The sequence below is a fragment of the Dromiciops gliroides genome, chromosome 6, assembly GCF_019393635.1.
Source record: "Dromiciops gliroides isolate mDroGli1 chromosome 6, mDroGli1.pri, whole genome shotgun sequence".
Taxonomy (NCBI): domain Eukaryota; kingdom Metazoa; phylum Chordata; class Mammalia; order Microbiotheria; family Microbiotheriidae; genus Dromiciops; species Dromiciops gliroides.
In genome coordinates this window covers 135,479,259-135,503,202 of record NC_057866.1, presented here as the reverse complement: position 1 = coordinate 135,503,202, position 23,944 = coordinate 135,479,259, and the positions used below count along the sequence as shown (strand labels likewise).

The 23,944-nt window shown below is 34.7% G+C and overlaps 1 protein-coding gene across 2 annotated transcripts in view; it reads left to right on the top strand.

Moving 5' to 3' along the window:
* TECRL (trans-2,3-enoyl-CoA reductase like) overlaps positions 1-23,944 on the top strand; it is a 169,916-nt gene that overhangs the window by 103,573 nt on the left and 42,399 nt on the right. For both annotated transcript variants that reach the window (XM_043969700.1, XM_043969702.1), the window contains exon 5: positions 23,028-23,143. In XM_043969700.1, the coding sequence (XP_043825635.1) occupies positions 23,028-23,143 (116 nt within the window). The remainder of the gene's footprint in view (positions 1-23,027; positions 23,144-23,944) is intronic.

The following is a 23,944-nucleotide window of genomic DNA, read 5'->3' as shown; positions in this document are numbered from 1 at the left end:
TGATAGGCATTTATTCCTATTATCTTTCTGAATTAACATTATTAGCTATTAGTCTCCCACTTATTTTAAGCATTTTTATATTAAGAAGTACAACCTTGAGATATCATTTTACAACCACCAGATTAGCTAAATGATAGGAGGGGGAAGTGACAAATTTTGGAGATGTGGAAAAATTGTGACACATTATTGTTGGTAGAATTGTAAAATTATGTAGACTAATCTGGAATTGTCCCCAAAGAGTTATTAAGCTCCCTACACACTTTTATTCAACAATACCACTACTTGGTCTATTTCCAAATATGATTACGAAGAAAAGAATTTGTATATTCTAAAAGGTATCTAACAGTTTTCTTTGTGGTGACAAAGAACTGGAAATTGAAGGGATGCCAATCTATTGGGAATGGCTGAGGACATTGTGGTTTATTATTTTGATGGAATGTTGGGGTGCTATAAGAAATGATGAGATGAATGATTTTAGAAAAAAACATGAAGAGACTTGCATGAAATATTGAAAAGTGAAATGAGGGGGCAGCAAGGTGGCACAGTAGATAGAGTACCGGCCCTGGAATCAGGAGGACCTGAGTTCAAATCTGACCTCAGACACTTAACACTTACTAGCTGTGTGACTCTGGGTAAGTCACTTAACCCCAATTGCCTCACCCCCCCCCCAAAAAAAAGAAAAGTGAAATGAGGATAACCTAGAAAACATTTGATACAGCAATAGCAATATTGTTTTAAGAGCAACTTTGAACAAATAAATTATTTTGTCTATTATAGATTCCCAAAATAGCTATAAAGGACATTTGAAGAAAGATGCTATCTATATCCAGAGAAAGAATTGATAAATTAAAGTAGCTGCAGAAGAATTTTACATATATCTATATCCAAATCATATCTATCTATCTATCTATCTATCTATCTATCTATCTATCTATCTATCTATCTATCTATCTATCTATCTATCTATCTATCTATCTATTTATCTATCTATGTATCTCTCTAGTGAGCTAGCTAGCTAGCTAGCTATCCACATCCCCATTTGTGTCTAATGGTAGCTATCTCTAGGGCATGGGGGAGGGAATTAAAAAAAACTTTACGTAATTTTGTTGTTTATTTGAAAGGAATAGCAAGTTATGCAAAGTAGATTTGTAGTTTCATATAAAATCATCTTTTTCTATTCTATTATGTTATAAAAAACTCTTGTTTTATTAGATATATTAAAAATAAAATGTAAAAAAGAAGTATTATTCCAACCAACCAACCACATTATCACATGCTATCCTAAGAAGGAAGACCTTTAGAGATCTTCATTATTTTCTTATTTTTGTTTTCTTATTATTGTTTTCTCATTAAAATATTTCCTTTGAGAATAATAATCTTGACATTCAGAAGATTAATGTAAATTAATTGCAAAAACAAGACAAAATCCCCAGCACTCTCCTTAGGCAACAAACAATTGACTTATTCGCCAGACAGAGAAAGATATCTGCTGAAGGCAATCCCCAGTAAAATATAATTTTCTCTGTAAACTTGTACAAAGAAAGATGATAGATGATTAAGAGTACTGTCCTCTCATGTAGTAGAAAGAAGCAGTGGAGGGTAAAGCCAGATTAATGAACATTTGGCAAGATATCTAATCAAGGGCATTCAAGGATGAAAATGGAAGGATTATTACAAACAGAAGAAAAATGGAAGATTGAAAAAATAATTATAAAACCCTTTCTCCATCAAATGCAGTGGAATCAACCCTTTTCTTCCCTAATAATAGAGTCTTGGGTTTGCTTAGGTTTTTAAAAATGACACTAAAGACTAAAAATAAATGAGAAAATCAGTCAAATCATACTAACTGTATGTAAAATAATGCTATGATGGAGATTATTCCATTGTGAGCGAATCGATTATGGATACACAAGGAATCTGAAGTAGAGGAAGAGATCAAAGGTGTGGGAGGAATACCTTGTCTGTCAATGATACTCATTTTATTATATATAAAAATATTTACTTACAGTATAGTTTTATTGCTTGTAATATCCTTAAAGTTATTACCAAATTTCAAAGTATATTTCAGAACAAGGAAACACTTGTACATATTATTTTTAATTCTTTTCTCTTCAAACATATAACATTTTAAAATATATGTATGTAATGGAAACAATACTAGGCAATGAGTTACTATTCTACAACCATTTCCTTACAATATACCCACCACCAAGTTATTTCATCGCTCTGGGCCACAGTTACCCCATCTGCAAAATCAATGCTTTGGACTAGATGTTTCTTAATGTATATACTGGTTCTAATATTCCATAACTTAAACAAACAATATTAATTTTGGGGTATTTTCTAATGCTACTGGTATACGTATTAACTCATTAAAAAAATATAAAAGGACCTGATTTAAAAATTGGATCCAATAGGACTGGAAAAGACTAAGCAACAAAAGATTAACAAGTCAGTCCAGTCATTTGTACAAAACCGGAAATGGTTAATACAAGATCTTCACTCTGGGTATTGTTGGCTCTCAATCCAATATTGAATTAGACTGATAGGACAGAAAAAAGGCAAAATAGAAAAGATGAGTTAAAAAGTAAATCATTTAAGCACTCATTGTAGTACTTCTCAAATGTCAAGCATTGTGATAAGTGCTGGGAATACAATTACAAGTAGGAATAAAGAAAGGGTTACATGGATAGGGGCCACCAGGTAAAGGAAGTCCCGAGTATATCCTAGAGATGAATGAGACTTGGCTGGCCTCAGTCCCACCTTAAATGGAGGTTTTGGGGGGAGGCATCTGGTCAGAAGAAGACAATTTTGGGGACAAAATGTATTTCCATTGTGTGATGGGCTAGAGTATGGATTCAGGATGAAGAACTATGGCATAGTAGAGGAAATCTGGACTGTATCCTGGAGAGGAATAAGGCCAGAATATTCATCAACTCAGGATATAACATAAAGCTAATTTTTAAATTAAGTTTGAGGTACCAAAATTTTATTATGTTAAAGCTGAATGAGATCTTGAAGAACTGATTCATAAATCCAATTTACTATGTCCTTAACAACTGGCCAACCAGCCTGAAGTTGAATTTTTCTAGTGACATATTTTACTCTCACATGAAATCCTTTCCATTTATGTTTAGCTCATTGTTGAGAATTTCTTCATATGCACACTATATGCCTATAATTTCCCAACTGTGACCTAGTCACAATTATACTCTGAACCTACACAGAATGTGTCTATTAAATTTTCATATAAAATTCTTCAGATTTGAGATCTTTATTATATTTTTATTCTCTATATGAAGCAACAATGTCACATATCTTTTAGCTCTTTCATTGTCTTGGTTTCCCACCTATTAATGAACTGCGGTTTAACATACTTAAAAAACACATAGGTATAACAATGTATAGTGTGGTGAACCTGAAGCCAGGAAGACCTGAATTCAAATATGACCTAAGACACTTATAAGCTTTGTGAAATTGGACAAGTTAGCTAACGTTTGCCACAGTTTCCTCATCTGTAAAACTGGAATAATAATACCTCTTAACTCCCAAGAATTGTGATGATTAAATGAGGTAAATAAGATATTTGTAATTTTCAAAGTTAAAGTGCTAAATAGATGCTAACTATTGTTATTATTAAAATGTACCCCCAAATGAACATAAGACTTCAGACATAGTCTGATAAGCATATAGTTGTCCTATTACCTCTCTCTAATCCCAAAATAGTTTCTATTAATTCAATGTATAATTGCATTTATTAGTTTTATTATCAGCCAGATTATATTGTTGACCTGTATTAAAAGTGCAGTTAATACAATTCCTAAATTACCTTCAAATAACATACTATTTAACCCTTATTTCCTCATGTTACAAAAAATGAAGGAAAAAAAAAGATAAACATTTTAAATATAAAAATCGACATTTATCTCTACTAAAATTATATCTTGTTAGCTTTGGTCCATCAATTCAGCCTTTTAAGATGTTTGTAGTTTATGTTTCTATCATTTAATACATTACTTATTCCTCTCAACTTCTTATCTCTATTTTTTTCATTGCCTACTGAAATCCTGCCCAGTCTTTCAATGAATCTCCTCCATGAATTCCCTGGATTCCCCATTTCTTACCAAAGAGAACTGTCTAAGAACTTTGCACCACTCATATGGAATTTATCATCTTCTAAGATTATTGTAGTTTTTTTTTCCCATACATTTCTTACTTCCCCTATGCCGTGATATAATCTTAAAGGTATTAGTCTTATTTTTCTCTAATTTTCCTTGAAGCTAAGTATGGATAGTATATAGAAAGCCCTTTAAAAATGTGGTGGTTTCAAGTCAACAAGGACAAAAATAACAAGCATATATTAAGGAACTATTTTATGCTAAACTGTGCGGATATAAAAAAACCAACCCCACCACACTATAAACACACACGCGCGCACACACACACACACACACACACACACACACACACGAGACCATGTTCTCAAGGAGTTCACAGTCTAATGGAGGAGACCCCATGCAAACAATTATGTACAATGAAGATATATATGAGATAATTAGAGAGAATCTCAAAGAGAAGGTTCTAAGGGATAAAAAAGGCTTCTTGAAGAATATGGAATTTAACTGAGATTTGAAAGACGTCAAGGAAGTCATGGTGTAGAAATGACAAAGATAGTTCCAAGAACAATGACCAACAGTGAAAATGCCAGAGCTGACATTGAATCAAATAGATTTGGTTAAACATAGCACTTGTGTCTTCATTAATATATCTATCTATTTTATGCATATATATGTGCATGTATATTTGTGTATATGTTTGTGTGTCTACTTCCTTCCAAGTTGGCAGCAATCCATCTATCAGTGATTTCTGAATTAGTCATTCAGTAAGCAAAGAATCTACTTTATTATACATTCAATCAATCTATATTCTTCTATCTTGTCCACAAAGATTTAGTGACTTAATCAAATGTTTTGCTAGAATAAAAACACACTACTATATACCGACAGCTTTCCCTGATTCACCAAGCTAGAAAAATCCATTGACAAAAGAAATAAGTTTCTTTTAGTATTACCATATTGTCTCCCAAGTTCTTTTGGATAGTCATTCTTTATAGGCATAGTGATCATAGATTTAGAAATGGAAGGGATCTTAGTGGATATCTAGTCCATTTCACAGAAGAATAAACTGATATCAAGAAAGGTTAGCTCAATTTTCCAGTGTCAACCAAGTGAGGCAAGTGGAATTTAATCCCACGTCTTCTTATTCTAATGTCAGTGTCCTTTCTACTATAATAGAATCCCTCTAGTAAATAACTTTGATGGAGTGTTTTAAAACTGCAAAGCAATTTACTGACATTATTTCATCTGATTCTTCTGAGGTAAGAGCTATACATATTATTATACCTATTTTATAAACAAGAAAACTGAATTAAAAAAAGATTAAGTGATTTGTCCAAGATCATACAACAAATATGTCTCTAAGGTAAAATTTAAAACTTGGTCTTCCTGACTTCTAGTCATCAACCCTCAACTCATAAAATGACAAAAAAATTATTTTTTTAGGTGTGTCTGGTAGAAAGAGCATTGCATTAGCAGTCATATCTTGTGTATCTTGGTCTTCTCTGCCACCAACCTTTATGAATTTTATTAAATCATTTAATACATTTGGCCATCAGTTTCCTCACCTATATAATGAGGGAGCAGAACTAAATTAAGTCTGAAGTCCTTCTTTAGGAAATATGTAACTAACTGTCTTGACCTCAGTTTTCTCATTCATAAAATGAGATTGTTGGAGTTGCTTATCTCTAGGTCTTCATCATTCTGAGATTCTGCATCTCCGTACATGGAAGAAAGCTATTAGAATTCACAATACTTTGGTATTCAATACCAAACCCCCATATGCTTAAAAATGAAATAAAACAAACATACAAACAAAAAATAACCTAATCAATTCAAGAAAAGTCACTCTGTGATGTCAGATTGATAAAGGTTCACTTCAGGATGCCCTAAGCTTGCCAAAGCAAGGGTTGTTTTTTGTTTTATTTATTTATTTATTTATTTTTATGTATGTGTGTGTGTGTGTGTGTGTGTGTGTGTGTGTGTTTGCTGTGTGTGTCATAAAACCAATTGGTATGGCAACTGTTTTAGACTTGACTCCATTTCTGGTTTTATTAAGTTCTAACTTGTAGTCTTTAAAAGTAAGAGATCAGGGATCCTGATTGATAGCTAAGAAGGTAATGAGCATTATAATAATTCATGAGTTGTGGGATGTAAGTGTTTTGGAAATAGTAGAGATGCTAGACCTGAAGAAAGAAAAGTGTTCTTAAGTCATAAATACATGGAGATACTCCAGGCTTTTTGGAAGCAGCTGGATGGTCCAGTGGATAAAACATTGGGACCAGAGTCATGAAGACTTGGATTCAAATATAACCTCTTAGACACTTACTTGGTATGTGACCCTAGGAAATTTACTTAGCCTCAATTTCCTAAAATGTAAGTTGGGGATAATAATAGCAATTCCCTTCCAGAATTTTATGAGTATTGAATAAAATAATATTTGTAAAGGGTTTGACAGTGCTCGTCACATACTAGACACTTGATAAATACTTATTCCCTTTTGTCATAATTACTACTGCTTTAATACTACTAGAAATATCAGCAGTTGCTAAATTATCATTGATGAATTTTTAGTGTGATATAGCAGAAAATGCTAGATTTGTAGTCAGGAGCAAATTGGTTTGATATTTTGCTTCAGTTCACTTACTAGCTGTGTGACCATTTCCAAATCCCTTCATTTTCATAAAGTTGAGTTTCTTTGTCTCACCTGTAAAATGTGGATAATAATCTCTGTAGATTATTTTCTTCCAGGAGTATTATGAAGATCAAAGAACATACTATATGTGAAGGATTTCATACATATGATTTGCCTACATAGATGTCTACTATGATTAATTTTTACCCCTATGGTTATTTACCCCTATGATCACAGGACTTCTCTTTTCTTCCTCTTTACTCCTTAATATTTCTCTTTTCTTTCTTTCCTTCTTACCTTACCCCAGTGCTACTGGAATGGATTTTGATTCCCTAGTCCATCCCTACTTTTCATATTGTGCTAGGTATACTCTGGACAGGAATCTTTGGTGTTAGTACTGGCACACCAAAGAAAAAAAGGAGGAAAGAATAAACTCTAACAATACTCCTGCCTTCTGGAAATCTCTTTGAAGGCTTAACACATCAACAATTTTATATACCAGTTAATAAAAGTAGATAAGACTTGTAACTTAGTAAAAATACTTTCTCCTCTTCATGAGAAACCAGCCACTCCAGCCCCTACCTTGAGATCTGTTCAGTTTCTTGGATTTATACTATTCTTTGGGATTGGGTTCCAACCAAGTAGCTTGTGTTTTATTCTCTGCAACAGGGCTTACCTCCATGACCCCTATGTCTAGGTAGTATTTCTAGTACTGTTCTATGAAAGCATCAGTGCTTCCTATTTCCTGTCAATATTGCAAATCATGTCCAATTTTGAAGTTTACCTCACCAACATCTTATAGAGGCCACCTTAGCTTAAGTGGTTATATCTCTTGCCTCTGACCTACCAACCAACCAGAGTTTCTTATTTTGTAACACTTCTCAGTGATTATGGTACAACTCTTCCATCAGGAAATCTTGATTTTATGGAAACAATTTTCTTCCATAGTCCCTGATTCCAACTACTAAGCTCTTATTCTGATTTGTCCACTGTATTCCTCCTTTGGCCCTTCTCTTCTTTCTCAGAAGATGATATTTAATAATTTTGCCAGGGAAATAGTGCTTAACCACTGGCCTGCATGGGAATGTTTCCAAGTTCAATTCAGTTCAATTAAACAAACACTTATTAAGCAACTACTATTTGCCTGGCCTTGTGTAAGAACTTGGTATGGCAACAAGAATAAGAAAGACAATCTTTAACATCAAGGACCTTATAATTTAAGGAGGGATGACTCTACATAATAGGGAGCTGGAAAGTATATGGGGTTAAAGTGGGCAGTAGAGGATACTCAATGTGGGGGCATGAAGATCTATAGAGACCAAACCAAGCAGATTTGCTGAGCAAACTGGAAAAATGCTTGGAAAGATCAGATCACAGCCCTCTAAAAAGGAAAACATTGAGAGAAATTTAGTGGTTCACTCTTAAGTCCTCCAATCAGAGGGGAGGGGAGGCTGAAGGCAATGAGTAGATGTTAACTATCCAAAGCTGAGTTATCAGTATAACGATGAGATTTCATGTGATCAGCTTAACCTGGCTAATATGAGAGGTCAAAGACTAAATGACTAAAGAAACAAAGACTTGAGCTCCCCAGCATTTAGATTTATTAAGTAATACATGCCAAATGCCCAGTGAATAAGGACCAGGTCCCTTTCTTAGCTTATGGCTGGACCCTGAAAAGAGAAGACAAACTTTTATCCATTATAAACAATTAATCAACTAATACCATCTAATTTAAAGAAAACAGTTAATCAGGATACAAAATAAGGTAATCTCATTAATAATTGGAGCAAACTTTAGGGAGTTTTCAAGCTAGAAGGGGTAGAGTGCCCAGGTGCAATTTTTTGAAATCAGAAAAAGGTGTCTCTCCCCTACCAAAGGGTTTGTATGAAATCAAAGGAACATGGAAACAATAACTGATTGATCAGTACAGGGTTCGGTTTCAGATGCTTGAAATGTACAATTGTGAGAAAACTTATATACTTTTTGACTGGCTTTCTGGTCAGCATAAATTAGGTCCTTAGTTAAGGTCTGCTGAACAGCAAGGGGAGGTGGTCCAGCTTCCCAGCCATGAGGTGTTAGGTTCAAATAACACAATAATGTTTTTTTGTTTTGTTTTGTTTTTCCCAATTCCCCACAATGGAATACAGTTTTCTCACAAGAAGATGGAGTAAACCCATAATTGGAAAGAAAGAGAACTGAACTAGTTCCAGAATTGATGGAGTCAGTGTGATTCACTCAAGTTCCACAATTAACCACTTGCTGTCCTAATCCCTTCAATTCCCTCAGTGTGACATGATATTCTAAGATTTTTAAAGCAAACAGATTTGCTGATAGAAAGTGGAGTTAGCTGATTGATCTCCAAATATGTTCCACAATTCAAAATGTGAAAAACACACACTGTTCTTGTCTTATTTTGTACATCATTTCTGTAATCTTCAGCTTCACATGAAAGTGTTAGAAAATAAAGAGAGATTGTCTCATTTGGGGAGGAAGAGAAGTTTGAGGGTGAAGCATCTGTGGAAGAGCTAAGACTCAAATTCAGTTTTTTCTAACTCTATGTATTAGGTTGTAGAGAGCCACTTAAGGTTTGTTAATAGAGCAGTGAGGTGAATACAACAGTATATTAAGATGAGTACTTAGGAAACAGTGCATAAATGAGAGAAGTTATAGATTTCAACCAATTGTTGGGAAGATATAGCAATAGTTTAGCCAATAGAAAGAGGAGTGTCTGACACTCAGTTACGAGTGGAAGAGAGGTGAGTGATTTAAAAATATTATGAATCTATTCAAAATGATTTAGTAGTTGATTGAGATGTGAAGTGGGAAAGAAGAATCAATGATGAATTTGAGTTTGTGAAGCTAGCATACTAGAAACTTGATAGCACTGCCAGTAGAAATAAAAGTTTGAGGGAAAGGAAGCATTTTCAAACCAGGATTCAGTTTGGAATGTGAGGTATGATTAGGTAGGCTAGTTGGTAATCCAGGAGAAAGTTAGAAATACAGCACAGGAAATCTTTGGAAACATTGATACAGATTTTTGGATTCATTTAAATGAAGGCATTAATTAAAGCCACGGAAGTGGATGAGATCTGTATGGGAGACAACACAGAGAAACTATATAAGAGGGTCAGTGATGAAACTTTGGGGGACAAAAGCAAAAATTAAGAATCTGAAGGAGGAAGTTGTCAGAAAAGAAGAGAGAGAAATAGAGGGAAATGATCACATGTCATAAAAGACTAGGAAGAAGACAATTTCCAGTAGGAAGGAGTGAAATAGCAAGCAGTTCATCAATAAAAGAGGTTTAGATAATCATCTTACACTATATTACATAATAAAAAAGTTTAACTTCACATTATAAAAACAATGGAAGAAAATAAAGGGTGTTGCCTTTTACAACTATAGCTAGGGAAAGAAATATTAATGAATCATGATTTTGAAGAAATTGAAAAAGAAAAAAATAAATTTTATTGATTAGATGCAATTGAAATGATTTCTTATTTAGTCAATTCAGTTAGCATAATCAATCAATATTTATTTATTTACTAAGCACCTACTATGTGCCAGGCACTGTGCTAATCACTGGGGATAAAAAAAAAAGAGGTAAAATGCAATCTTTTCTGTCAAGCAGCTTAGAATCTAAATTGAGAAGACAACATGAAAGCAAATTTATGCAAAACAAGCTATATGTAGGCTGAATAGGTAACAATGAACAGAGGGAAGACATTAGAATTAATTAAGAGGCGTTGGGAAAGGCTGCCTGTGAAACACGGAATTTTACTTTATACTTAAAGAAAGCAAATGAAGTCACTTGGCAATGTTGAAGAGGGAGAGCATTCCAGGCATGGCAGAGAGCCAGAGAAAATAACCAGAGCAGAGGGAGGGAGTGTTTTGTTCTTGGAACAGGAGGCCAGTGTAACTGGATCAAAGAGTTTCTGTTAAGGTGTAAGATGTAAGTAGGGGAAGGGGCTAAGTAATGGAGCTTTTTCTTTGAATGCCAAACAACATTTTTTTATTTGATCCCAGAAGCAAAAGAAGACACTGGGGTTTGATGAGAGTGACATAGTCAGAACTGTGTTTTAGGGACATCACTTTGGTGACTGAATAGGGGCTGGATTGGAGTGGGAAAAGACTTGAAGTAGACAGACACACCAGCCAGCTACTGCACTAATCTAGGCATAAGGGGATGAGGGCCAGTGCTAGTGTCAGAGGAGATAAGGGGGCATATATTAAGAGATGTTACATAGGTGAAACTAATAGGCCTTGGCAGCAGCTTAGATATAGAAGGCAGGGTGGCATGGTAAGAAATAGTGATGAGTGGAGGTAAAATTTTCAGTTTTGAAACTGAGACTGAGAGAATGGTATTGCCCTGTATAGTAACAGGGAAGGTAAGACAGGAAGAGGGTTTAAGGGAAGAGATTATGAAGTCTCTTTTTGACATATTTAGTTTAAGTTGTCAACTGAATATTCAACTTAATATGTTTGAAAGGCAGTTAGTGATGTGAGATTGGAGGTCAGAAGAAGGGTCAGGAGAGAATAGACAGATTTGAGAATCATCAACATAGGGATCCTACTTAAATCAATGGGATCTGTTGAGTATTAATGGAAAAGAGAAGAGGGCTTAGAACAGATCTCAGAGTGACATCTGTGGTTAAGAGGGTGTGATCTGGATGGGGGAAGGAGCAGAGGAGACAAGTAGGAACAAAACCCAGAGAGTAGTATTCTGAAAACAAAACAAAACCTACAAACAAACAAATAACAGAGAAAGGAGACTATCAAGGAGAGAATATCAAAGAGGAACCATTAACTGAAGTATAAAAGATAAACAATAAGTGAAATGCCAGTTAAAGCTATGAAATTTCACCTCAAACCTAGTAAATGGGTAAAGACATGAAAAAAGTTAATGGTAGTGGAGGGGTGGGGAGGCATTTCAGGATGAGAAGGGCTGTGGCACTGTTGGTGAGCCATGAAATGATCCAACAATTCAGAGAAACAATTTGGGGCTATGCAAAAGAAAAAACAAACAAACAAACAAACCCATAATGTATTCAAACTATTTGATCCCAAGATCCCATTGCAAGGAATATACCACAAGGAACAATCTCAATTGAGGATTTGGTGGTGGTGGTGGGGGGGTGAAATTGTTCCTTATTTAAAATGTTGTGACAAATATCTGCAGTCATTTTTAGAAAGGGTCACAAACATACCATTAGAAAATATGTTGCAAACCTCACAGTAAAAAAATGGAATGTCTTCATTTCCAGTGTCCTTCATCACAGTAGAACCAAAGATGCTTTTCAAGGAACCTTGAAGCTGTGCTTGAACATGTGGAGCTCAGCAAATTCACAACAACAATTTTGGTCATATATTTAATTTCTATTTTCTAAAATGGTCTATTGTTCCTTCACCCTCCACTTTTCCCTTTGGCCATTCACCAAATGGAATCCTCAATGCTGCTTACATAGTGGAAGTAGTATGTTCTCATACTTAAGTGTTTTGTTAATTCAGTATAGATAAGTACTTTTGAATGGGTCAAACAAATAACAACTGGCAATGGAAATAAATTAGATTTTAAAATATGGAGAAGAGGGCAACTAGGTGGCACAGTGGATATAGCACCGGACCTGGATTCAGGAGGACCTGAGTTCAAATCTGGCTTCAGATACTTGACACTTACTAGCTGTGTGACCCTTGGAAAGCCACTTAATTCTCATTGCCCCAGAAAAAAAAAATTAATTAATTTAATTTAATTTAAAATTAAGTACAATAATCATGCTATATTAAAAAATATATAATAAAATATGGAGATCTTTAAAATGAGGAGACATTAGATAATTTGAATATTTAACTCTCCCAGACTCTGTACCTCTAAGGAGCTCATGTTCTTCACCAAGTTTGTAGTGTTTGATTTCAGTAGATGGGGCAGTTCCATTTTTCAATAATTTTCTTGAGATTTGTTTGCTAACCCTTGTTTTTCTTCTTCACTTATTCTTTACTACACTCATCAAAGCTCTCCTGCCTGCTTCTTCTCCTTTTTTGCCTCTAGATGGAAGATGTATTTATTATTTAGATTGTGCATTGTTGAAAATTCATTCTCTGCCTCCTCTTCCTCCTGTTAGCTGTAGAAGACTTTTCATTGTATGGTCCATTTACTTTCATTTTGAATTGTGAATAATTTTTGCTATAAAACTTTTTTTATATCAAGAAGCTGTTTCTGAAAATTATGCTGACATTTTAGGGTGTTTTTTTCTTTTTCTATGAAATTATAAGTGAATATTACATTCATTTAATAACCAAAAAGTCATTAAATTTCTTGATGGCTTTTTATAGTATTGTTATGAATAATACTGCTTGATCAAGACAATTCAATTTCTTACTCTTTCTCTTTTTGAATTATTAGTACTGACCATTCTCCTAGTTGGCCTAACTAGGCCTGAAACTGTGAAAAGGATATATTATCTAGGGGTATGTCTGAGATTCAAAATCAAGATATTCATGAAGGGATGCAGCACTCACCTTCTCTACTAGTATTTGCCTAAAGCATAAGCTCTGCTGTTGCTTTCGTACTGATACCTTATAGGATCGCAACAATATCCTTTATTTGTCCCTGAAGTTTGCCCTGGGTTCATTTCCCTAGGCTCATGGGTCTCCTAAAGAGTGGAAATAGGTTCCTCAGTGTTTGAATTCTACCCCTACTGTTTTTATGAGAGGAGACAGACAGATACAACAAAGAGAAAAATAGAGGCAGAGACAGAGAACACTAATCAATAAAAGAGAAATGATTATTTTTCTCATATTATTGAATTAGGACTAAAGTTTTCCCCCTTCTATTTACTCATTTAGAAATCAATCCCTGTTGGCGATTAGACAGCCTTAGAAGTTCAGAGATGATGATGAGACTTGGGCCAAACTTATTCAATCTGGATAATTTTGATCTAAAGAAATTCTGGTCCAGGTGAATTGGTGAATTCAGTTTGTTGAGACATTTGCAAATGGCTTCTCCGTAAGAAGCAGCTGATTATTAGCTATCTTACACTTCACCTTTTTCAGCATAGCTTGAACAATGCAAAGTAGTTGTTTTGTTTTTTCTTTTTGTAATGTCTGTCTGGGGTTTCTCTTGATGTAAATAAAATGTTCTCCAGAAGATGAGATGATCCTGTGAAGCTCAGTCATCATTATAAATGAAAGAACTTGAGGGGAGTGGATTGACTGTTTTTTAATATCTACAGAGTTCTGGTTCAGCAACTGATTTAAAAGATTATTATAACCATAACAAAAAAATCAGGAGATATCTGCACCTCTTTTAAAAGTGTGTATATGGGGTGAGGGGGTGGGGGACAGAGTGTGTGTGTGTGTATGTGTTTGGTGGTGACAAATGAGTTCTTTTATCCTGTATCCCCAAGGGTATACCTATCACAAAACTTGAGTTCATACATAAATGTATATACATGTATATATGAGTACATACATATATATGTATGTGTATACATATATACATATACATGTATACATATATACACATATGTGTAACTATGTTGTTGTTTGTCCTTTGTTCTTGAATAGGGCCATGACATTTGGAGGTGATGTCATGACTTGCAGTAAATTGGATTTAAGTGAGGGAGGACTATGTAAGGTCACCAACCTCTCTCCTCAAGAGCCAGCTGGTTCAGTGGCAAGATATATATCAGGATCACTGGAGATGGCCCTCAATGTTTTAAGGCAATTAGGGCTATGTGAATTGCCCAGGGTCACACAGCTAGTAAGTTTCTGAGGTTAGATTTGAATTCAGGTCCTCCCAACTTTAGGACCAGTACTCTATCCACTGTTCTATATAGCTGGCCCAACTATCTATCTACAGATAGATAAATATGTATTAAATAATAATGTAAGTGGCATAAAAATTAATACTATCTGGAGGATATATATACATATATGCTATATAATGTGCATATGCATATATTTGTATGCCAGCTACATAAATATCTGAATATGCACAGAAACACACATGTATATGTATTTATACATATGTGTATATACATGTTTGTGCATATACGTATATATGTATATACATGAATCCATATCCATCCATATCCACATTCACATCTACATCCATCCATTCATCCATCTATACACACACATATAGCCTCTAGGTCGTATTGATTTGTATGCTACATTAGTATTTTAATTACATTAGTATTTTAATCTTTTTCCACAGGGCCCAAAAGAACAATAGAAATTCTTCCTTACCATCCATGGACCAATTCCTAACACTTTTAGAAAGGATCTTAGCTTTCCAGCCTCTCTTTTCTTTGCTCTACACATCAATGTTATATCCTCTTCACTCAAAAAGCAAACTGATTCCTTTTTACTAACTCCATTCTCTTAGGATAAGGTGATTTCTGAGGTGCTTTATAGATCTAGATGTAAGATCGTTTGATATGATATAATCATTTAAACTTTCACAAAAAATGTATTTAAACCAAAATTGTAAATGTTTCTTTCTACTAATCATACCTTAAACTTCATACCTAATGTTAAAGTAAAATACTTTCTTGTGAGATAATTACTGAGCCTAGGGAAAATGGGAAATAATATTTGGAAAAGGGGACAAAAAAGCTTTCTCATTGGACCATAGATTTAATGTTGAAAAGAATTTTAGCCATAATCGATTTCAAACTCCTTAAGAAAAAGAAGAAAGAATGAAAGAAAGAAAGAAAATATTTGTTAAACACTTAGATTATATGCCAAGCACTGTTCTGAACACCACTATAAGTAAATGAATAGTTGCTGGTGGTTGATTTTTTTTTCAATTTTTCTTCTGAGACAGGCAGAAATTCTATTCCATCAGGAAAATTTCAACAATCTGTAATTTCAACTTTTATCACTGACCATCCCTTTGTTTTTGTTTTTTTGTCTGTTTGGGTTTTTTTGCATCTCAGTAAAAATGAAGATCTTATGAAAGAATTATACGTTCATATTAGGTGAGAGTGGGGAAAAAAAGTCTTTTATCCTGGATCTTGTTCCTTGGTCACAGATAAGACAATGAACATTTTCTTTTTCTCTAAATTTGCTACTGGTATTTAAAAACAAACAAACAAACCCAAAACTAACCTTCTACTTAACCCATATGGGAAACTACCTCTTTTTTGAAGTAGAATTATGTTTAAGAACGTGCACTTCAAACAACATAAAGTAAGAAGTAGTGATTGAATTATAGAAATTGGATGAGTACTTGGCAAAATAGAAGCACTCTCCACCTAAGCAGAGGATTTGATCCATTCACAAAGTCATGTGAATGGTACTGGTACTATACAATTCCTATTCCAAATCCAAAAACCAGAACAAACCACAAAACACTTCCAATTTCACATGCTTGGGTTTCCTGCCCCAGGGCATACATATCACTGTGCTCTGGGTAATGAGTGTTTCCCCCTCCTTTTCAGCTCATGAAGTCAAATGGTTTCAACATTCCAGTGCTATCAAGCAGGAATAGATTGAGTGTGGCTGACATTCTGCCATGGCATAAGGAGGTTTATGCTTTTTATGGCCTGCAGACCTGCTTATCCCTCTGTTATTGCCCTCCAGCTGCAGTGAAACCTACTGATAAGGGAGAAGGGGCTGTTGCAGCCCTTAAAGTTGGCCAGTGTGCTGATGACAGTTCATTAGATGATTCGGTTAATATGGCCAACTAGAATTTCATTGATTGTTTCTACCTTATTCTCAGTAATAAAAGCTATGATAGTTGGGTGGCAGTTCCAAAATATGAAATAGTCCAGGGACAATACTAGGTGATTATAGACTAAATTCATTATATTCTATACTTTTTTTGGAGGGTAGAGTGGTGGGGGGAGCAATTGACAGGCGGGGAGGTATAACTTGAAACCCATCATGTTTCACAGGCTTATTGTTATCTTTACAACAATTGTTGACAATTTTATGACTTTTTTGCATTCATTTATTCATCTATTCAATGCAACTTTATTAAATATCAGCTATGTATAGAACAAAACCTTAGGAGATTCAGAGTTTTCTTAAGATGTTGTCTCTGAGGGGGCAGCTAAGTGGCATAGTTGATAAAGCACCAGCCCTGGATTCAGGAAGACCTGAGTTTCAAATCCAAACTCAGACACTTGACACTTACTAGCTGTGTGACCCTGGGCAAATCACTTAACCCTCATTTCCCTGCCCCCCCCCCCCAAAAAAAGATGTTTCTGTCCCTGTGGAACTTAGAGATTAATATATGTGTTAAACACAGATAATTAAGGGGGCAGCTAGGTGGCCCAATGGATAAGGCACTAATCTTGGATTCAGGAGGACCTGAGTTCAAACCCAGCCTCAGACACTTACTAGCTGTGTGACCCTGGGCAAGTCACTTAAACCCCATTGCCCTGCAAAAAAACAAAAAACAAAACACAGATAACTAAAAGACAATAAATCATTAGAGTCATAAAACAAAGTGTTATGTGTGTTTGGAAAAAGAGTGTTATTCATTGCACCAAGGAAATTGTTGTTGAATCACCATTTGTTTTGAGCTTTATTTAGAAAATGGTTGGGAATTCAAGAGGTGTCAGGGGGAGGAAGAATAATTCAGGAATAGGCAATAGCAGAAACAAAGAAGTAGAGGAGAGAAAGTGCAGTGTATTGGGCTGACAAAAAATAATATAGTTTGAATGAAGCCTTGAGTACATGAATGAGAATATGTGGAAGAGAACTTTTATATTCCCTTGATTCTAGAGATATATTTCTCTTATGCATTTGGCAAACTTGTAGTTAGAATATTATTTCATAATATATGATTCTTTAAAAAACCAAACTTAACAAAAGTTTCCCCATACAGCAAATCTATTAGTAATATTTTATAGGCCTTACTCCAAGAATTCAATAGACCTTTTATCTCACTGATTTAGCTACTTCTTCCAGTGGTACAGATTATAATCTCTATTTTCTGCAATCCCTCCCCCACCCCATATCCCCTCATAAACCTTCCATAAAATATTTGCCCAACCTGCTGAAGACTTTCTTCTAGCACTGTTAACATTCCATGGTTACCAATACAGAACTCAGCCTGTTCACCTCTTATCCCTCACTCTTGATATATGACCAGGCTAGCACGTTTTCTGGTTATACATGGCCTACATGATATGGTGAAGAATATTCCTAAGCAAAACAGTCAAGAGAAGTAGAAGGAAAAATAAGTCTGCTGAATAATTGATATGAAACCCAACTTTAAACCATATCATCCCAAGAACATTTATGGATAAGAATAGGATGAGGACAATAAAGATATACAAATACGTGAGAAAAAATTGCTAATGTTTATATTCCACTTATTCTTTATGACAGTAAAACTACAACTGAATTCACATACATTTCATGATGAAAATTCATGATATGGAAATAACACCAACAAAGGGAAATCTAAAAAAGTCAGATCCAAAATAAGTATGCATAGAATACATGTTGGAGATGACCAAATTTTAAAAAACACTAGATTTAATTTTTTCCCCAAAAATGATTGTGACACAAACAAAAAACAAACAAAACCCCAAAAGTTTGATTTTATTATTATTAATTAAAGCACATAGGTAACTACCAATAAGAGTCATAACTAATATGGGGCATGTATTTGGCCCTCAACAATTACTGATTGAATAACTTCAAAAAAAGTTGGTCATGACTTTTTTTTTTGTGTGTGTGTGTGTGTGTGAGGCAATTGGGGTTAAGTGACTTGCCCAGGGTCACACAGCTAGTAAGTATCAAGTATCCGAGGCCGGATTTGAACTCAGGTCCTCCTGACTCCAGGGCCAGTGCTCTATCCACTGCACCACCTAGCTGCCTCCTACTTTTTTTTTTTTTAAAGTGACAGAGAGGCTATGATTGCTATATAAAAGTACTTTAATGGCTGTCATGCAGAAGAGGTAGGAGATTTGTTCTACTTTTCTCCATAGGGTAGAAGTAGGAAGAAGGGCAGAAGATGAAAAGAGGCAACATAAGGCATAATACAAGGGAAAACATTACAATAGGTACAGCTCTTCAAAAGAGAATGGTTTTCAAGAAATTTTTGGCTAGCCACTTTTCAGCTATGTTTTTTGAGGATACTTGTTGTTGTATCAGGATCTAGATGGCTTCTGGAAACCCTTCAAATTTTTCATAATACATGCTAATTGCATGTAATAAAGTAAAGCTTCCATAGAAGAACATAATATGATATTTTGGTGACCTAAAAAAAGTTAATACTTTCATTTTAAGAGCCTTACCTACAGCCAAGGAATAACAGGAACCAGAGAAAATAATGTTAATTTTAAGGTATATTTTACTTAGAAATAATAAAGATTTTTTTTAATTACAGTGACCATCAAGTTGAACTTTCTTATAATTTTCATCTATATTTAAAAGGAAAAAAATTTGAAATGGTCATCAAAATATTTTGAACCTTTGAAGATATTTGTAGGTTTATTTTTCTTGTTCAAGTACAAATAAGAACATAGCCACCCAAACCTGTTTTTTTTAAATTATTATTATATGGTAAAATGAAGGAAAAATTAAATAGAGAACAATATTAATTTTAAGAGAACAACAGTCTACAAAATTTATTTATTCAACCAAGGAAATCACACTTTGACATTAGATTTATTTAAGATTATTTGTGACATTTCCATGATATCTGCAAAAGTAGATGAGATGCAAAATAGAAACCTACCTCCATAACCTTCCATTTAGCTACTTTCTTCTTTGATAAGCCCTGCCTCCCTTTATGTCCTCCCTCTGTGCCCCCCCCCATCCTCTTAACTTGCCACTGAGCTCTGAATGCCCAGGGATAATCACTGTGGTCCCCCATCTGAGCTTGCTTTCCACATTCTCTAGATTTTTCCTTTGCTCCTCCCTTTGTCAAGCTTTAACTGTCTTATTTTCAGTACTTTAAAATATCATCTTTCATGTCATCGGATAAATGATTCATATAAATGTGTTGATGCCAGTAGAATATAAGGTACTTAAAGGCAGCAAATATTTTATTTTTCTCATTGTATTCACAGCATTTAGCACTGTACTTGGCACAGAAAAGATTAAGAATTAAGAAATGTTTATTTTATTTATTTGAATGGGATTGGCTTGAATTGAACGCATTACTTCCAAGGGACCATAGTTTAAGGTCTCTGAACTCCCATAGGCATCATGGATATCATAAGGTTTGAACTGCTAATTTTCATTGCTATAAAATAATCAGATTAGTAAACATCCTTTACCAATTCAAGGCAGCATTTTTTCTGTAATTAATCACCTACGGAGTTCCATAGACAAAAGAGAAATTAAGTGGCTTGCTCAGGAACACATAGCCAGTATATGTGAGAAGCAGCACTTGAATTCAGGTGTTCTGGCGTTTAAGGCCTGCCTCTCTGTCCAGGACATACTCTGGTAACCATTATTATTTATAATTCATTGGAAATGAATAATGCACAGCATGGTGATATAAATTCTTGTCATGAAATCATGAAATGTGGTCCCATTGATGAAGTTATATATATTCATAGAAACAAAAAAAAATAAATTCCTAGGTGAAAGAATTTTGTACTTCATTCAATTTCCACAAATTAGAATCTGCTGAGGTGAGCAACCAACTCAGAAAGTGCCTCTAGGAAATTTCAATTAGTCAGGTGTTGGAAATGGTTTCTAGAAAAGAATTAACAGCTTGCCTCAGAAACTTACTATGTGCCCATGGTCTAGTCATTCAATCTGTCTGAACTTCATTTTGTCAGTCTCTATAATGGAATTAATAATAGCACCTATCTCAAAAGCTTGCTATATTGTAAGACTCAAAAGAATAAAGGGCTTTGCAAACTTTAAAGTGCTACAGAAAATGTTAGCAATTTTTGGTGGAGACAATATGATAAAAGGGTAAAGAACAATCCCCCCGGAGTCAGAAAATGTGGGTTCAAATCTCACCTCTAATGTATATTACTTTAACAAGAATCAATCTCCCCCAACCCTGAAAAATGAGGAGGGAGTTGAGATAATGGCCTCTACTCCAGCTCTAAATTCAAAACTATTTTGTTTTCCCCAAAGCACTACAAACATAGAGCAGAACAGGAACTATCCTCCCATGATACGAGTTGGAGCATTGGGATAAGCACTAAGGAAGGCATGGAACACCAGAGAAGGATGGATGTTACCAACAGGAACACATACTTACATATTCTCATTTCTTTCCAAAACTATGAGTAGAGTAATGGAGAAAACACATACAATTGATAATTGTAAAATAATGAAACAGCCATTTGCTTAAATAATTTACCAATGGCATGGAAAATAACCTCCATAGAATACCCTCCAAAACCAGACCAAAAACCAAACCAAAACAGAACAGAACAAAACAAAACAAAAACAAACAAAAGAATTCCTTGTGGATGCTGAGGTTCTTGAAAAGTTCAAAGGGGCAATGTAACAGCTAATGTAATCATGAATCACTATAATAGAAAGATAGTGTCCAGAATGAGGGAGGTGAAAGTCCTGCTATAAATCTCATGGGGATCTGGGAAGTGTGATGATAATCAATAGATTGGAATGGTACATTGATTCTATGTATCAGCAAAAACAAAATGAAACAGAGGAGGTCATTTAATGTATTACAAGAATCTTTCTTGGAGAGCTTATCAGAAAACATGGAGAGGAATTGCAAAGAACAAAGGATAAGAAAACATTGAGAGGTTGTAATCTAATTTGGTAGAGGAAGTTCACAGATTGGTGAAATTTCCAGTTCATCAAGGTACCAAAGTCCTCATAAAAGTGACAATGATATGATATCCAGCTCTGGTTTGCAATTTAAAAGTTGTTAGTGATTTGTGAGCTTCTTAAAAACAGGAGCTATTCTCAGTGCATGGCACATTACTTGACCCATAGAAGGCACTTAATGATCCCTCGACTACAGCTAAGCATTCATTGTTGGCCGTATAGAAATTAATTCAACTTTAGCCCATACACATTTGGTGAAGAGTTTTACAGATTGCCAGTTACAGTCAGTGCTCTGTATGGTGCTTCTCCCTTTGCATAGTGAGATACTTATGTTTGATTCAGGAAGAGTTCATCTGAATTTTGTGATTCTGTTTGTTTCCCCAAAGTAGCATAGACAAAGGGAAATGCATATTTCAATTAAAGAAAGATATTTTGAGTGCTTAACTCCTCCTCTTCTCATTCTTGTTCTTCTAGTCCTCCTCTTCCTTTTCCTTCTCCTTCTCTTCCTTCTCTGCATTCCTTCATTCTACACTTTCAACATTTAATGTCCTATTTTGATGTTCTTTCATAGGCTTTTAGAAACCCTAGCTTTCTGCACAGTTTAGCCTATAGTAGGCAATTCTCTACAAAAATGCTTTTATTAACTCCCTCTTAATTATTATTGCAATCTCCCTCCTCAAATCCTCTCCATGCATATATTTTATGAACTATTTAAACATAAGGTTTATGAAAGCAGGAATTGTTAGTCATTGAATGTGGAGAGCCTAGCACACTGTCTTGTACATAGTATATTCTCAATAAATGTTCTTGAACTGAATTATATATTTTATCCTTCACAGAGCCCTGAACTCTGCTTTGTATCAATTTGCTTCAATTCAGTTTTTTAAAAATACTTATTGATTGTGTACCATTTTAAAAAAAATGTGGTAAACATTGGTTGCTTAAGATCAATTTCTACAAATAAATAAATAATCAGGGAGGAATCTTATGAAAACTATGTTGCTATGATATTAGTGAGAATTACAGGCACTGTTTCAGGCTAGGGATAGAAGTGGGAATACTTTTTTTGAGCATTACTTTTAAAGAGTTTCTTCCTTCACTTTTGCAGAATGTTAATATATTGTAGGTAAAATAGGATTATGAGATAGTTGACTAGAATTATTAGGGACCTAAAAGGTCATGTATTCCAGGGGTGTTAAATTCCCAAGTGCAGTGGGAAATATTTAACCACATAAATAAAAATACAATGCAATATAGATAATGTTAATTTGTGGGCCTTTTTAGGTTAATATGCTGTACTTTCAGTCCTTTTCTATTTGAGTTTAACACTATCGATTAGTTGACTTGTGCTAGGTCATTCCAGGAGTAAAATCAAAGCCAGATTTTGAATCCAAAGTCCTATGATTCCAATCCCAGTATACTTTATTAATTTTTCCCTTTAGTATCATATCATTGCTTTTTCATCCATATCTATATTTACATAATCTCAAAATGATATTTCTTAAAATATATGATATAATATGATGTATAATCACCACTTTTCTTATTTCCAGGTTTTTCTGGCTGAATATGCAGGACCTCTGCTAATCTACCTCATCTTTTACATGCGGCTCACACTTATTTATGATGCAAAGGAGAGTTCCAGAAAATTGCGCCACCCAGTGGTACAGTAAGTGATATACCAAGGAGGCAGAAAATGTTGAGAAACCATACAATGCCCAAATGTGCAGAACAGTGAATCAGGCACTTATTAAAATATTTGTCTACATGATTTGGAATAGTAACACATTGTATATATCTTTACATTTAAAAGGAAATATTAAATATATTAAAGGAAATACACACATATTAAAAGAAATATGTATGTGTGTATGTATATGTATATGTGTATATATGTGTGTATGTGTGTGCGCGCGTGTGTGTGCGTGTGTGTGTGTGTGTGTGTGTGTGTGTGTGTGTGTATGTCCATGTTAGCCTAGGCTATGTCGACTGGACTGAACCTCTTAGCCTGTGGAACTGTGGAGCCTGGAGCCTAACAGACAGAACAGAAAGAACAACTATGTAGAGACTAAGATAGAAGCTTATTTTCTATAGTGAGGGAAATGGCTTGCAAGCAAGGAAGGAAACTAGACACATATGCCGGGGAGCCCTCTCTAGGGTACTTCACTTTAATGTGGGCAAATCTCAATACCAATGGCTACACAGTGAGACGTTGCCCTGACAATAAGGGGTAACCACAACAATGAGAAAAGTTTGATTTATACTAGGACTTCGTGATGGGAATATGTGTATTACATGTATTTGTCTGAGCTCAGATAATACCTGGTGCTGGTCAAAGCAATACAATAATTTTGTGAAAGAATTCTGGAATTTTGCTGTGGCTGAATTCATCCAGAAGGTGAGCACAAAGGATTGTTGTTATGGAAGCTCAGGGTACAGGTTGCTTGCCGGAACTTAGCTCCGGAAAACA